This window comes from Mauremys reevesii, linkage group 16 (assembly GCF_016161935.1).
Source record: "Mauremys reevesii isolate NIE-2019 linkage group 16, ASM1616193v1, whole genome shotgun sequence".
NCBI lineage: Eukaryota > Metazoa > Chordata > Testudines > Geoemydidae > Mauremys > Mauremys reevesii.
Window position 1 is genome coordinate 31,826,131 of NC_052638.1, and position 16,543 is coordinate 31,842,673.

General features: G+C 40.9%; 1 protein-coding gene across 1 annotated transcript in view; it reads left to right on the forward strand.

Moving 5' to 3' along the window:
* The window catches only part of VAT1L (vesicle amine transport 1 like), a 77,406-nt gene that overhangs the window by 25,628 nt on the left and 35,235 nt on the right, over positions 1–16,543 (forward strand). The window contains exons 4-7 of the mRNA XM_039503363.1: positions 2,578–2,720; positions 8,541–8,644; positions 9,745–9,800; positions 12,753–12,947. Coding sequence (XP_039359297.1) covers positions 2,578–2,720; positions 8,541–8,644; positions 9,745–9,800; positions 12,753–12,947 — 498 coding nt within the window. The remainder of the gene's footprint in view (positions 1–2,577; positions 2,721–8,540; positions 8,645–9,744; positions 9,801–12,752; positions 12,948–16,543) is intronic.

A 16,543-nucleotide genomic window follows, 5' to 3' on the forward strand; every position in this document is an offset into this window, starting at 1 on the left:
CCTTAGTTTGCAAGGGGTCCTGTGTATTTTGGGCCTAAGCCTATGAGCCTTTTGGTTTCAATGGGAGTCCTACGTACAGAGGCCTTGTAAGAGTGGGTGGTTAATTTGTTTTGACTCACTCTCCACATCTTGCTTGTGAATAATAATAATTAATTAAAAGCTTAGTGAATACTACACATAGTTGTGGCTGCTTTCTTGTCACAACCATCTGATGGAAGTGAATATCCATCAGACTCTTCCCCCTCTGCTTACAGAGTGCATTCTTGACCCAGCTGATTAGAAACACTTACAAACCTCTCCCCTAGCCTGGAGAGAGATTTAATGAAATCAGGCAAAAAGCTGATCTTGATATGAAAGTTTTGCAGAGCTCTGCTTCTGGCCTGATTATTCTGCTTTCAGTGCACCCAGCATCATGGTAATTCCATGTCACAGGGGATTTCAGAATTCAAAATTTTGGTATTGCTCTGATTGAAAACAAAACAATTTTTTTTCAAAATTCTGGAACAGAAAAATGGAAATGTCACATGTAGATAACTTCAGAATAAATTCTTCCTGGTGGGAAGAAAGGGAGCCACGAGTCTGGATGCCTTGGGAGCCCCAGAGCTTGAGATAGCCAGAACCTTCAGTCTCCCAGCTCCTTCAGTCTACCAGGTAGATTACCCCAGAGCAGGGGAACCTGGAAGCCTTGGGGTCTGTCACTTTGAAAGCCTGGGTATGTTTTGAAATCTGCCTCAGTTTCGGAGGAACTTACTCAAAAATGAGCTGTATCCACAGAATGTTTCGATTGTGATGAATCAGCAAACTGAAGGGAAAAAAATAATTTTTCCAACCTGCTCTAGTTTTCAGTTAGATCAGGAGTAACTATTGAATTAGTCTCATTTTAAGTGGGAGGAGAATCAGGATTCATTTTGTGTCTCACTTGTTCCAGGCTCTACCAAAGAGCAATGTGACTTTTTCTTTATTAAATTCAGACCATCATATTGTGAAAGTCAGCAGGAAGCTGCAGCTGCAATTGTGTTTCATTGCTCAGGAGAGCTTAAGCAACATGACTAGTTCAAAATACTGCAAGATATTTCATACTTTCTGCTAGTAACTAAAAGGAATACATAAAAAAAAAAAGCTTGCAAGATTACAGGGGCTCAACTCCTCTGCTGTAATATGGCAAAATTACCTTAAAAAGGCATTTGAGTAAATGGCACAAATTAACCTCAACTGTGAAATATCTTTGAACGTCCTTCCTCATCCCTCATTTAACAGGCATCCAATCCTCAAGTAAAGTGTTGCTGATAAAACAGGTAGAGTAGGCATGTTTAAAAATGCAATGTTTGTCTCTCACACGCTTATCTCCTGTTGTAAGCATAGCAAGATGCTGTGGTTATTGCAGGTACACTAGGCCAGGCAGTGTATTTTGAATGCCTCCCACTCAATTAAAGTTTAAAAATACCATTAAAATATGACTTTATTTTTCTAGCTTGTCGTGTTCATATGATACCAGGGGTAGAGTTCTGACGGTTGCTGTTTATTGCAGATGCCTAAAATTGCCTTTGCATTTGACTACCGAAAGTTACTGAGAGAACACCTGACTAATTTGTGTGATCACATTTCTAAAGACACTTGAGCTAATAAACTGACTTCCTCATTAGAGCTACATAACCCTGATATAGCAGCACCACACTGCTCTAGTTGTTTACACTTACAATTTCATATCCTATTCTAATAATAGCAACAACACAAAGAACAATAGTTATGTAAAAACCCACCCAAATGGAGGAAAATGACTGTACCAGGAAAACCGTGATATCTTGCTTGTTCATAAGGGCCCAGATCTATAAGGTATTTAGGTGCCTAACTCCCACTGGTTTTAATTAAATCAGTGGAAGGTAGGAACCTAAATACCTTGTGAGAATCTGGGCCTTAGAATCCTAAGTCTCATTGACTCTGTGAGACTTTAGCTCTTACTCAGTGCACCCAACGTAATTTTAAGTAAATGAGTTCTCCACTGCTCATGTGCTTATAGCAACACAAGTTACAAACGTGTTTGAAAGCTTTCAAAGCTTAAAGCTGCACATCATACAGGTGAGCATAAGATCCACCGATCATTGTGGATTTCCCCAATGTATGCTAAAAAATCTGGCCTAAGACGCTGGCAAATGCCCATAGTAAACAAACTGGAAAAAAATAGAAATATTTTTCTGATAATCCTTCAGTAGCAGCAGTATGTAAATGTCTTTCATGCGAAAGAATCATTTTAAGTGGATGCTGTCCCTTTAATTGGAACATTTTACGATAGCTGAATTTACTTTAAAATACCATTGTGAAAGGGATATATGTGTGGTAGTTTCTCCAGTATAATTTATCACTTGTTAAACTAATTTTATCCCCAAAGAATATTTTTCTGGCTATGTGTGGGTTTACATCTGTTTTACTGTGTGACTGTGAAATGTCTGACCAGGATATAAAGAACGTTTTCAAAACTGCATATGGCCAGCCTGGGATTTTATTGTATTATGAGGGAATTGGCAGGAAAATCAAGTAATTGACTTTGTCAGTGGAACTGATATAACCATATATTTGCAGGGTCAAGCCATTGCTCAGCTCTGCTCAACGATCCCTAGTGTTACTGTTTTTGGAACAGCTTCCTCTTTCAAGCATGAAGCAATCAAAGGTTCAGTAACTCACCTGTTTGACAGAAATGCAGACTATGTCCAAGAAGTAAAGAGGTAAGGGTTCTATTTTGATTATCAAGTAGTAGCTAGCACAGGGGTGGGCAAATTTTTTGGCCTGAGGGCCACATCGGGTTTCTGAAATTGTATGGCGGGCAGGTTAAGGGAGGCTGTGCCTCCCCATACAGCCAGGCATGACCTGGCCCCTGCCTTCTCCAACCCCCCCCCGCCCGGCTTCTCACCCCCTGATGGCCCCCCACAGGGCAGCTACCCCATCCAAACTCCCCTGTTCCCTGACCACCTCCGGAACCCCCACCCCTGACTGCCCCCCACCGCCCCATCCAACCCCTCTTCTCCTTCCTGACTGCCTCCTGGGACCCCTGCCCCTATTCAACCCTCCTGTTCCCCGCCCTCTGACCTCCCCGCCCCCTATCTACACCCCGGCCCCTATCTACACCACCCCTCCCCGAACTCTCCTGTCCTCTATCCAACTCTCCCTTCTCCCTGCCCCCTTACCATGCTGCCTGGAGCACCGGTGGCTGGGGGTGTTACAGCCACACCACCCAGAGCACCAGGACAGGCAGCCGTGCCGCCCAGCTGGAGCCAGCCACACCACCGCGCAGCACAGAGCACCGGGTCAGGCCACGACTCGGCAGCTGCACAGCCCCAGGAGCTCGCAGCCCTGCCGCCCAGAGCATTGCACTGGCAGCGCAGTGAACTGAGGCTGTGCGGGAGGGGCCAGGGACTCAGGGGCTGGGCAGGAGAGTCATGCGGGCTGGTTGTGGCCCAATTCTGAGCTAGCAAATTACTATGAAAAGTGAGTTAAGCATATATATGAGAACCGATTAAACAGGTTGGTTTTGGAACAATCACAGATCTAATCTAGATATTCTCTGTCTTTCCAATGAAAAAGATAATTATAGCAAATCAGTATCTCCCTCTTCCTTTACGATCCAACATGGGCTTTATCGATCATGTTCACTTAGATACCTGCCACAAGCCAAAGGAATTAAATGAAAGAGAACAAAAAAATTGATTGGGGGAATCTAATCTCATATTATTTTCCTGTAGGCTGATAGTCTTTCATTATTGCTGTTCACTTCAGTTGTTTTTAGTAGATTTGGTGTAATTGATTCAAAATGTTTGGGAATTCCCTTGTGTGATTCTGTCTGTCTAGGTTCTTATACTGTGCAAGCCACTAGTTTCTTGAGTTCTGTGGTGCCTAGTTGAATTGTGAATACTTAGATTTTGTTTGCTTTAATGTTAGCCTCCTGAAGTTGTCACCTAGGCGTCAGTTTCTCCACAAATGCTTGCAGTTTTTTGGGTTAGTCTGATTAATCCTGGCTGCTAAGGGATATATTTGACAGGGAAAGTAAAGAAAATTTTCTCTAATTCTAGAAACAAATATTTGATGTCATTGCGATTTTCTAATTCTACTTTAAAAATAAAGATAATTTGTTGTTACATATGTCCTGAGTGCACTGATGCACTACCTCAATCAGCTGGAGGGAGCAAAAGAAATTTCTATGTCCATTGCACATGCACACACCCCGGTAGTATGTTGTGTGGGTTCTACATAAGGGATGCTGCATCAAAATATATGCAAAGTTTGTAGTTTATACCACCTTGGGTTGGGATCAGAGTGGATCTCATAAGCTAAGCAGGCTCAGTGTGTAGATGGGATGTCCCCCAAAAGAACATAGGCCGCAGGAAGTGGTGTTGGGTATTCGGTAGGTGGCATGCTTCCTTCTCAATCATTGCTGTCCCAGCTTGGTGTTGGAGAGAGAAACCATGAGAACTTTTGGAGGAGTCTCTACCATTCATGGCTGTTGAAGATCCTGTGGCACTCCTCTGTAAGATCAGGGTGTTTAGTCCCCATATCCTGACATAATTCTAGTGTGAGTAATTACACTGTGCTTCCCACAAGTATTCTCTGCATTGTCAGCTGGATCAGGGGTGGCTCCAGGCACCAGCACGCCAAGCGCATGCTTGAGGCGGCATGCCACGGGGGGCGCTCTGCCGGTCGCTGGGAGGGCGGCAGGCAGGCTGCCTTCGGCACGCCTGCGAGAGGTCCACCGGAGCCGCGGGACCGGCGACCGGCAGAGCGCCCCCCCGCGGCATGTCGCCGTGCTTGGGGCGGCAAAATGTCTAGAGCTGCCCCTGAGCTGGATACAGTGTTCGTCACTCTTTCATCCTACATGGGTTGAGTAGTCTGACTGTCTACTGTTAAACACTGTTACATCAGAAGAAAATTTCACTCGACATGAAGTTTCAATAGATGAGGAGAAGAGTTGTCTGGCAAAGAATATCCACCTAGCACCACCTCTTCAGCCCTGGACTGTTCACAGGACCCCACTTCACCCCACTGGAAGCTGCTAGGGGTGAATTTTCACTGCCAGTGAGGAGCTGCTATAGCATGATGGTCTGGCTCCTCTTCACTTCCCTCTGGGAGTAGCTGCAGCAGACCAGGAGTCAGCTACTTCCCACTGTACTAGGGCCATTTGAACAAATAGGGGGGCGGGAAATGTTCACAGAAATTTTTCACTCTTCAACATTTGACATTTTGAAGAAAATTTTCATCAGAATTCAAAACCAGCCCCTGCTCCTTACCCAGGGGATGCTGGCTTCTCCGGTGCGCAACCAGAGGAAGATGCAATCTCCTGGGAACGCCCCACTTCCTATGGTCGTAGGTGATCATTGTTCTGTTCCAAGGGATTATTACAGTGGAACCCAGTTATAATGGGGAGAAACTTTGCTACATGGGGTTCATTTAAAATGCCTGGCAGCAATTTGTAGCTTTCCCTGTGGTTTACTACTAGTGGATTTTCCCTTGTGATCAGTCCACAGGGTGTGTGATTTGGGGCTATTTGGAATGGAAGGTAAAACTTATATGCTAAATGTTACATTTCCTCTTTAGGTTTGTCGTGACTATGATGGCAGGGTGATGAGTGTGTCACTGAAATGTGGGTAGTGGAGCTGTGGAAAATCAAAATGTCCATCCCAGGGGAAATGCCAATAGTTTTAATTTTTGGTTTTGTCTCAAATCAGGAAATGGAAAATGTTGATCTTGCAGAAACTGGATTTTCCATTGGAAAAAACATTTTGATGGAAAATTCCTGACCAGCTCTAGTAGATAGATGGCTTGGTTGCCAGAGTGCAGTGGCCTGTTGTATATCAAAATCCTGCAGTAACAATGACTGGCATGATGTTTATAATAAAGATACATTCACTGCCCTGATTACATTCCGAAAGGGTACTTAACACATTAAGTACCATGTGTTTACAAATGAATGCTCATCAAACTACCTAACTGTAGAAAAAAATATTGTGTTCACTGTTGTTGTAGCAGTGCCGATCCCTGGATATTAGAGAGAGAGAAGGTGGGTGAGGAAATAGCTTTTATTGGACCAAGGCCTGTTTGGTGAAAGAGAGAAGTTTTTGAGCACACAGAGCTGAGCAGTCCTGAAGAAGAACTCTGTGTATCTCAGTAGCTTCTCTTTTTCACCAACAGAGGTTGGTCCAATCAAAGATATTAATTTACCCACCTGGAGAAATTATTGGCCCACAAAAATCAGCAGTGTCTACCTGTTATACTACTAAGGGAAGAACTCTCATGTTTTGTGGGTCTTTGTAATGTGTTTCTGGCAGACATTTGAGAGCTGTCTTTATCTCTGTTTTCTGAGGAAAATGAAAAATTCTTTATAGGTCATAAAGCTTTCCCTGTTCTCTGACTTTGTCTAATTGCAGTTAGGCAATTGCAAGAGGTATGGTCATCACAAGCTAATAGTTGCTTTTGGGGATTAGAAACTGTTGACTGCACCTTATGCCTTTGATAGTCCCCAGGGTATAATTATCCTAGAATAATGCGCCAGTGGTTTGCGTAATTGTTTAATTAAAGAGAACTGGTAAATAATTTGCAACTACTAGGGTTATTTACTTGGTCATAAAGTAGAATAGCAGGTTTTAGTCCAAATGGAGGTGGGAGCTCACAGGTTTAGTTAGTGCAGAGAAATGTGAAATCAGACCTTGTTACTGGCAACATTAGAATAACTAATAGTTCTCTCTTTTTAAAAAAAAAAAAATAATAATCTCCAAACATTGTCGGGTTATATTTTGCACCTGAAAAAAAAGATTGTGGTTTTCTTGGCTGGTAAATACTGAGCTATAGTTCAGAAATGCTTGCAAACAAGGTTATTTATTGGAACCATATAAAATTTCCTATATTGCATATAAAAACCTCTGCTGCACAAATTGTAGCCATATTCTGCCCTGGGATTCATGTGGACGGCTCCTGTTGACTTCTCTCTAAGCTTGGTTTGACTCAATGCAGGGACCTAGTAGATCAAAGATCCAAAATGGAATTCTGTCCATGATCTGACACTTAAAAACATACTATCTGAGGAGAAGTGAGTTAGAAAATGACCCATTTCCCCTTTTTTACTTTGCTTGATGAATGCAGAAGCAGCCCTCCCCTGCCTGCCATCATTACCAGGGTTACAAATTTAGTATTTATTTCTAGTGTGGAAACTATAGATTTTAAGTTTCCCTCTGAATCTGCATGGGGGATGAATGAGAATGCATCATGTAGAATTATTTGCTTCCCTGAAGAAATTCATACCTAAGAGCTGTTTTTATAAGCATCCCCATGTGTCTGAGCGTAGACTCAGCCCTTAGTCACCTGAGTAGCTTTTTGCACTGGATTGTCATCTCTCACTGGCTTCCCGCTAATGTAACTATTGACCTCCGTGAAGTTACTCTTGATCTACACTGGTGTGAGAAAAGAATTGAGACCGTTTACTTGAATGCCTCGTGAAGAGGATTGGGCTGTATTGTGAGTAAACATTCCCACCGCACTTCTGCTGCATGGTCGATATCTTCTATGAAGTAGACCAATGCTGTTATTACAGTTGTCCATTCCCATGATCCATGCTCTAGTCTTTCACAGGCCTCTCTGACTTGCATAAACACTTCTTGATTTATTTTCATAACCTCCCTATTTTAGATTCTCATCTTGCCCTGTAAAATAGTTGTAGTGATAAATAATGATTTTCTCTCTCCCAACTATCCACATAGTCTCTGTGCCAGAGATTAACAGTATATAATTTCTACCTTCTCATGTTCTGCTTCTTTCCCTCAGTTACAACACTGTTGCTCAGATAGACAAACATATTTTTATCATCCTGCAATATACTATCCCAGTCAAATCTCAATGAAGCCAAACTTCTCTTTCCTCCATAATTATCTGTACCACCTATAGCATTCTGACCACTCCACTAAACTCTTCTTCCTCATTCATTTTTCCAGAAGAAAGAAATAAACAAAAATAGTGTAGCTAACCATCATTTACTAAACACTTGGCTTTTTTTGCTGCAACTCCTTTCCCATCTCACATATGTATGTTTAGTTCAGGCCAGATTCTGACATCTTTATGCACATTGAGTAGTATGTTACTCGACAAATAGCCCCATTAACTTCATTGAGATTGATTGTGGAGTAAGATGCTACTTAATATGACTGTGTGTGGCAGTGTTGAGACTCTAGGCCAAATTTTTCAGAAGTGAGTATTGATCTTGGGTGTCTCCATTGCTGCATATCCAAGTGGACACACCTGGTTTTCAGAGGGTGAATGCTAAGCACCTTTGGAGAATTGGGTGTTTTTAAAATGGCTCCAGTTGTGTACTTTTGTAACTGAGATGCTCAAAATCACTAGTTGCTTTTGAAAATCTTAACATTAGATGATAAACTCTTCTGACTCCTCTCTGAAGTGCCTTTCAAACTGTAGGTGCTATGTAAACATTAATCCTATAATACACCAGTTAAAAGAAATGAAGTCTTGAGTACTGTTGCAATGTGAAATTTGCCCTCCTTGTGTCTTAGAATCTCAGCAGAAGGAGTAGATATCGTTCTGGATTGTCTGTGTGGAGAAAATACTGGAAAAGGCCTCAGTCTTCTCAAACCACTTGGGACTTACATTTTATATGGTGAGTAAAAACAAAACAATTAGAAGTTTATTTCAAAAATATCAATTTGCCCACCTCTTCCAGCAGCATGGGGACACCTTTTAAAACATCCAAGCTACTAAGTTCTCCCTGGGGAGTACGACGAATGTATCTGTCATGTTACACTTTATCAGTTCAATCATTTCTATTTAAGAGTTTCTGAGGATCTGAATCATAGGCTAAAAAATTAGGAGAAGCTAGTTGCTACAAAGCAAGTTGTTTTTTTCAAAATATCCAAAGGCAGAACTGGCAATATGGTTCAGATAGTTGAACATCACTTGGCTACATAGAAGGAATAAGTTTGGGGAGCAACTTTGGATCTCTTATTCTACAGGCCACATGAAGCTAGAAGTTTGGCAGAAGTAACTGTAGTATGATGCATGGAACTGTAGAAAGAGAGTCATTCAGGAATGACTTCATTTGGTCTGACACCAAGCTGTGCAAGCTGAATACAGACTTCTAAATCTCACACTTTAGAGCCTCAGCATGTACCACTGGCCACTCAGCATATTTAATAATAGAAATTGCTTCCCTATAACTCTGCCTACTGCCACGTAACTTACTGCTAATGAAACAGCAACATCCCCAGACTCTGTGAGAGGAGAGTTAGAGACTACATATCTCTGAAGACTGAGAGGGGAAGTCTATATGGTTATAGCTGCCACCTAGCTGCTACACTATAATAGTAGAGAGGAAACTGTAATGGGGAGGAAGAAATCTGCTATCAATATACCTAATATTATCTAGTCTGCTTGACTATGAACATCTGTCTGAGAGGCTGAATTGGTGGTTTTTCTGATCTCAGAAATAATGAAAGCTTATGTCATTTGATATGAACGAATCTTTCTTTTGTTCCTGAAATGTGTAGGATGTTATCAGCTTGACTTCTTTGATTGCTGTACCAATGATAAAAGGAAGGGCATCATTAAAGCTTATGCAGTTTGGAAAGAAAAGAAGAATTTTTCCAAAGCACAATTTTTTTATATTTTTTATTGATTTATTTTTTAATGCAGACAATTAAATGGCCTCATTCATGGCATGTTATAAAGGGTGTTTACATGTATGTGATCTCTTTTTTCCAGGTTCATCTAATATGGTTACTGGGGAAACAAAAAGCTTCTTCAGCTTTGCAAAATCAGTAAGTATAGTACTCCTGTGGTTCTGTTATATCGCACTTATTAGCATTTATCTCCTAAACCATTATTTTTAGCAGCTTAGTTCATCTTAACCAATACCAACCTAATTTGTCTCCATTCCATTGTTTACTAACTCCAATATATAACATCACACTAGTGCAAATGAAGAGTGGTAAATGTAGCGTGGCCTGATATGTTTTTCTTTTGGTATGACAACTAGTCAGGAGTCTGCTCTGTATGCAATAAATATTTGAGTTGCCAATAATCTGTGTAAAGTCATTTTATATCTTAGACCAAACTAAACCATCAGTTTATTTTCTGACCTGGTAGTAGCATGTCATATCCACTATACAACTGTACTCCCAGGGGGTTCTTTCCTTCTCTAATGTGGATGCACAATGATGTGAATTCAAGGATATACTTGAGTCACAGGGTTCTGTCATCTCTAAGAGTCTTAGGAATTAATTGAGCTGTACAGGGTATGTCTACACTAGAATGTGATTACACCTCATGTAAACACATCCAAGCTAGCTTTAATCTAGTTTACTCGGACACCAGAGCAGTGAAGCCTCAGCAGTGCATGAGTAACTACGTGGCTTCTGGGTGGGCTTGTACAGTCCACACCGAAGTGTGTGGTACCATGGCTTCGCTGCTTTGGCACCCAACTAGCTAGATTAATGCTAGCTTTGGTGTGTCTACACAAGCTGCAATCACAACCCATGATTGCAGGATTGGCCCATCGAAATGTATGCTTCAATTCTTATGGTGCAGTCTTACCCTTTTCATTGATGTTGTGAACAAACTAAAAGCTGAAGTATTAATAAGTTATTTCCTGCCATGTTACAAGGAACGAACAAATCTGTTCAGACAATTCACAAACAGAAAAAAGGCCAAATCTGTCATATAAATTGTTTGCAAGGAAAAGTTCAACCACCTCAAAAAGTGATTCTTTCAGATATGAGAAACAAGGAGACAAGCTACTAATCAGAGATCCACCACACACAATTTATCTGCTAAAAATTCAACACCTCCTCATACCAGCAACCCTTTTTCCCAGAAGAAATTAACTTCAAATATCTCTGTGCAGCTAAAATCAGGATATATCAAAGTCCCCAATAAGAGACACTCAGAGACTTTACCTCCTACTTGTTCTATCTCACATAATGGCGAGGGCTAAAATGTGCAAAGATCCTTGTAGTTAGATGCAAACATTGAGCTGAAATAGTCTGAAGACATTCCTGTCACTGTTAAAAACTATATTATCTCCAAAGAAAATATCTACATGCGAACCTACAGAAAGAGAGATTGTGGGCGCTGAAACAACCTGGTCTGGTTAGTTTGACATAATGGGGACAATTGGGAAATGCAAGACCAACATATCCATTAAGCTATTCTATTGTCTCTGTCGCTGCCTTGGTTTGTTTTTAAGCCTAAGACTAGGCAAGCTTCACACTGCACATGGAAATAAGTCAAGGAGACAGGTCACCATGTTTTTCAATTGGTAGTGTAGACAACCCTGGTAGAAATTGAAATTGGCTCCCACTGGTACCATCTGGAGCAGCTACTGTAGGTTTTGGAAGAAAGCAACAGTTACATCGGTTCCTTGAGCTTCTGGTTCTCCATCTGAAACCAAGGGAGGCCCGGAGAATGAGACTTGTTGAAGATTACTAATGCAATCCACTAGGGGGGGCTATACTGTTCCATAAAAAAGATTAAAACCTTGGTATCTAAGTGTGCTGCACATTGCAATTGTCGTGAAACCGGGTTGCCTGGAGCTACTGAGATAAATAACTGTATGGAAGTTACAGGCTAAAACAAAAGCCTTGATCAACATGTCCAGGCCTATATTAAAAAGCTTTAAACCAGAATGAGTCAATAGGTGCTTTGTAATGGATACCGGAGGGAATAATGCCACCTCTGGAAACTTAAAAGGCAATCAAAGGGAATATTTAATCAAAATATTAAGTAGTGCATTGAATTGTTCATAAAAATGTAAACTGCTTTTTTACGCTAATATAATTAACCCTGTGGAAAATTAAGTTACCAAAAACCATAAGAAATTTTTTAATTAAAATTTTGCCCACTAGAATAAAACTCGCTAAGATGTGGGATCTCGCTCACAAGGGTGCCCTGGAGCTACAGTAGACAAAATAACATCATTAGAGATAATACAAGACTCCCAAACATAGCAATGTACAGTTCTTCAGCAAGAGGTAGACAGAGAGGCAAGAGCAGCAGAAAGGTTTACATGGGATTTTTGGTGGGATGCGTTATAGGGGGGAGTAGGGTTAAGAGGTTTTACAGAGGGGTTACATGGCTTCCCTAAGGTAACAAAGGAAGACTGTGGCAGAGCCACAAATAGAATTCAAGACTCCTAAATCTTGCCCCTTAGTCACAGGATTATCCATCCTCCCAATTGTCTGTCTGCCTCAAAAACTTGCATTTGACCTTCACATGCAAATCAGGTTGCTACATGTCTGTCTACCCCCATTTCTTTGTGCAAACCTTGTGACTAAAAGAAGACAGCTCTGGAAATTTTTGGAATTTGGGCACAAAAAACAAACAAGTGTATTTTAGCTCATTATTCTACATCAGACAGTTCAGTTTTCCATGCAGCTATTTCCTCATACTGTGCCTTTCTGCTGCTATTGTTCACACTTTTCTTTCATGAAGCTTCTCTCCTTCACCCTAGCCCTTGAGCTGTCAGCAAAACAAGAGTGCCTCTGTATTTTTGCCTTGTTTTTTCTTAAAATCCATGAGGTTAATGGGCTTTTGATCAAGTGCTGAGTCCCATTTGCAGAGAACTTTTATTCTATGTTGGGTTACATCTCCCATGGAAGAATAAACACATCTAAATCCCTGATAAGCTCTTTGCTTACATTGTAATATTGTGAACCCTTTGGCCTATGTGTGGGTTTATTATTGTAACCTTCATGCCATTTGTTCCTCTCCAGTGGTGGCAGGTTGAGAAAGTGAACCCTATCAAGCTGTATGAAGAGAATAAAGTCATTGCTGGATTTTCTCTGCTAAATCTACTTTTCAAACAGGGCCGAAGTGGCCTAATTAAGAGTATAATGGACAAACTCATAACATTGTACAATGAGAAGAAGATCAAGCCTCTGGTTGATTCGTTATGGGCTCTGGAAGAGGTAGGAAAATGGCTTCTCCCCCTCCCCCACCTTATTTCTTAAATTCATAAAGTAAATGGTTGTTTGAAATATGAAATCAGAGTGAGTAAACTATTTACAGTAATTAATTTATCCAACACAGTTTGCTTTTACTTCTGTGTGTGAATTGTTTGCAAAAACCCTGTCAGTCTCACATTTCTTTATCAAGAGTTATGCACACATTTCTACTATGAATAATTTTTGGTTTGCAGAGGATCTGTTCCTACTTTGTTGCAAATACTCATAATGTATGAAGTGATGGATAGTCACATGGTATTCTTTCTATTTCATGATTGGGTGAATTGTGTAACTAGCCAATGCAGCATGAATTGCAGATGTTATAGTGGGCCTTTACTCCTATGCATAGGCTCAAAATCTGCCTTTAGTGAATAGTCTTTATACATTAGAATGAGACTCATTTCTTGCCTATATTTCTATATTTGTTCTAGATCAGTCTAACCACTCAAATCTTTGCAGAAAATGAATGCACAAGTGTTGCTGATCTGGGCAGATCAGAATTCTCTTCTGATTTGAATGAGTATTCAGGGACAATTTTTTCTATTGCTTTTTCAACTCTGTTTAAAGGATTGCAATCAATCTAGTCTGCTGATAATAGGATAGTTACACACCCCTTTTTAACCAAGCCACTGCTTTCTGAAAACTCTGCTGTCCCTAAGATGTTGTTAGAAAAATAACTCTGGTCGTCTTAGCGGTCTGAATAGACTCTTTTTAATTATTTATTTGTATTACAATAACACCTGGAGGTTTAATTTTTGTGAAATTTACCAAGTTTGACACACTGCTATGATGATTGCTTCCCCCGGCTGTGTTGAATGTGAATTCTAGTTGTACAGTTGCTATTCAAAGGGTACTGGCAGCACAGGTTGGCTGTGATTGTGCTGGTATTATCTGGCATCCACAAGAAAGTAGTAACCACCAAGCTCCATCAATGTGTGATATCAGCCAAAATCCTGGATGCCTCATAATGAGAGTTCAGACAGGGCACAGTACAGAGACTGCTCCCTCCTCAGGCTATGATCACTGGTAAGATCTCCATGCTCACACTGCTGGATCTCTCTGCAGCCTTTGACGCAGTGGGCCACAAGGTAGTGCCAACACACCTGCATGACTTAGCAGAAGTACTTGGCCCAGCACTACGATGGCTCCAATTGTTCCTCTCCAGAACTCAGAGAGTGGTGACAGGTAAAACTGCTCCTCCTCCTGGATCCCTAGTATCCCAGCTTGTCTTCAATGTCTGTTTCAGACCACTAGCAGAGATAGTGAGATGCCATGGTGTTGGAAATAATTTTCATCATAATTTCATTCGGGTTTACCACAACTAAGTTTCCACACAAGTATTCCTTTATTAGTTCAAAGGTCACTTGATGTTTGGTACATCCAAAACACAAATATTAGCATATGCACACACCTCTATTCTGTACCTTAGCAACAACACTTACAAGCATCGGACAAAATACTTACAACCAGATCAGGCTCAGGAGACACCTTCCCACCATGACTCCAGATGGACAAGGGAAAGCTCTCACAAAGAACCCCTAGAAAACCCTTGTTTTTTTATACACTATTACAAACAAGTTGAGTCATACCTGGTTATGGAACTTTAGCTAGGGCCAGATAAAAGCTTAGGGCTGAGCCCTGTCCCCTGTTCCAGTACAGACAAGATTAATGACTGGACCGCTTTCTTCAAGCTTTTCTTATCTCATTTTGCCATATTTCTTCCGAACTAGTGGGCCAAGCATTTCTTTATAATAAATGAAACAAACCAGTAATTTACTGCATCCGATACCCAATTTTTAAAAACGTTGATAACCCCAACCCAAATCTTAAACACCACTGATATTTCAATGATCACTACAAGTTTAACACAAACAACCCCCTTCTCGTGATTTTATTCTTTTTGATTACGTGTCTTGGGCCTGTTGCTCATACTGCTATCCAAACTCAATTTAAAACCACAGTTCACTCAGGCCGAATGTGGGCCTTTACTTCTATGCATGGGCTGAGCTATCACCAGCTATAACACTCAGCTATATAGCTCACAGTGCTCCATGCATTTGTCACGTCTGGGCTGGGTTACTGTAATTCATTGTATCGGAAGCTGAATGCAAAGATCACTCACAGGCTCCAGGTGGTAAAGAATGCAGTTGCCTGCCTTCTGCCTGGCTCAGGTTGCCATGAGCACATCAGGCCTCAAGTTTCTTCACCAGCTTCAAGTCCACTTCTTATGCCAGTTTATGGCCTGATTTTTCAAAGCAATTAGTGGATCAAGCCCCACCTACATCAAAACCAAATTTCAGTCTATGAACTCCCATGACAGCAGCACTCCTTTGCGACAGTGCAGCTCACAAGGCCCAGGATGAAGCATGTGAGAGCTGGGGACAAAGCATTTTCTGCCAAGGGGATCCTGCTATGGAACAATCTTTCTGAGGAGCTCAGGCAAATCTAGAGTCTAACCATCTTTGGGAAACAAGGGAAAGCCTCCATCTTCAAGAGAACCTCTCTGCCATAAGTGACATATTTCAAGCACCTCGTTTATTCCTAAACCTCTCCTAACCCCTCCCCAAGGAGAGACCTATCTCAATCAGAGTTCTGATCCTATAAAGGGAGAAGTGCCAGAGACTCTGCTTTGCTATTGATTTTTTTTTAGGGAAGGTGATGAGATACTACAGTGATGGGCAGTAGTATAAAACTCTAAGATAGATACATGCAGAATATGATTCATTTTTTTTATTAAATGGCATTGCACAATATTTTAAAATCTCTAAGTGGCATGAGGATGTAAGTGCTGGACTGAGCATGCTACTGTTTCATTGTAGATTCAGCTGTGGTATATATTAAAATAAGGAGGCACTTAAAAACAACAATTATTAGCCTAAGTAATTTTGGATCAAGAGAAAACAGTATTATAAAAAAGGGTTCTACATGGCAGAATAATCTTCTAGTCAACATGATGGGAATTTACTGGGAGACTTTAAGCAATATTCTTTCATTTGTTTGGTAACATTTCATAACATTTGGCAGTACATGAACTATCTCTCTGACATTAGTTTGTGGAATATGTAAATCCATCTGTTCAAGACTGCAGCCTGGCAAAATATAGCTCATTTATCAATCCCGCTCAGTTTGCATGATCTAGGAGGCAATTTACAAAATGTGTTACTGGCTGGCATCTGCAGGAATATAATGATCCTGGAGTTTTGAGGGTTGTTCAGTTTTGAATTGATTATAAAGAATTACTCTTCATTCTAAACATTAGGAAATATGCCCAGGTCAGTTTTCCAGAGCAAAATCAATATGATGGACCTAGAGATGGGCCAGAGCTAGTGCCCTAGATTCATCAATCTTGAACTATGGGCAAGTTTTTTGTCTCTGAATTTCATGGATCTGACCCTTCCCGGAATGCATCATGAACTTATTTTGATTGCTTCTCATTTCTCATCAGTACTAGTAACCTTGATGCAGAACCTCACAGGCCGAATTCAGAAGCTCTATTCAACTCAGTCATGATTTTTAAATGTATATTTATGCACTAGTCACCATTTGTATGGACACATGTT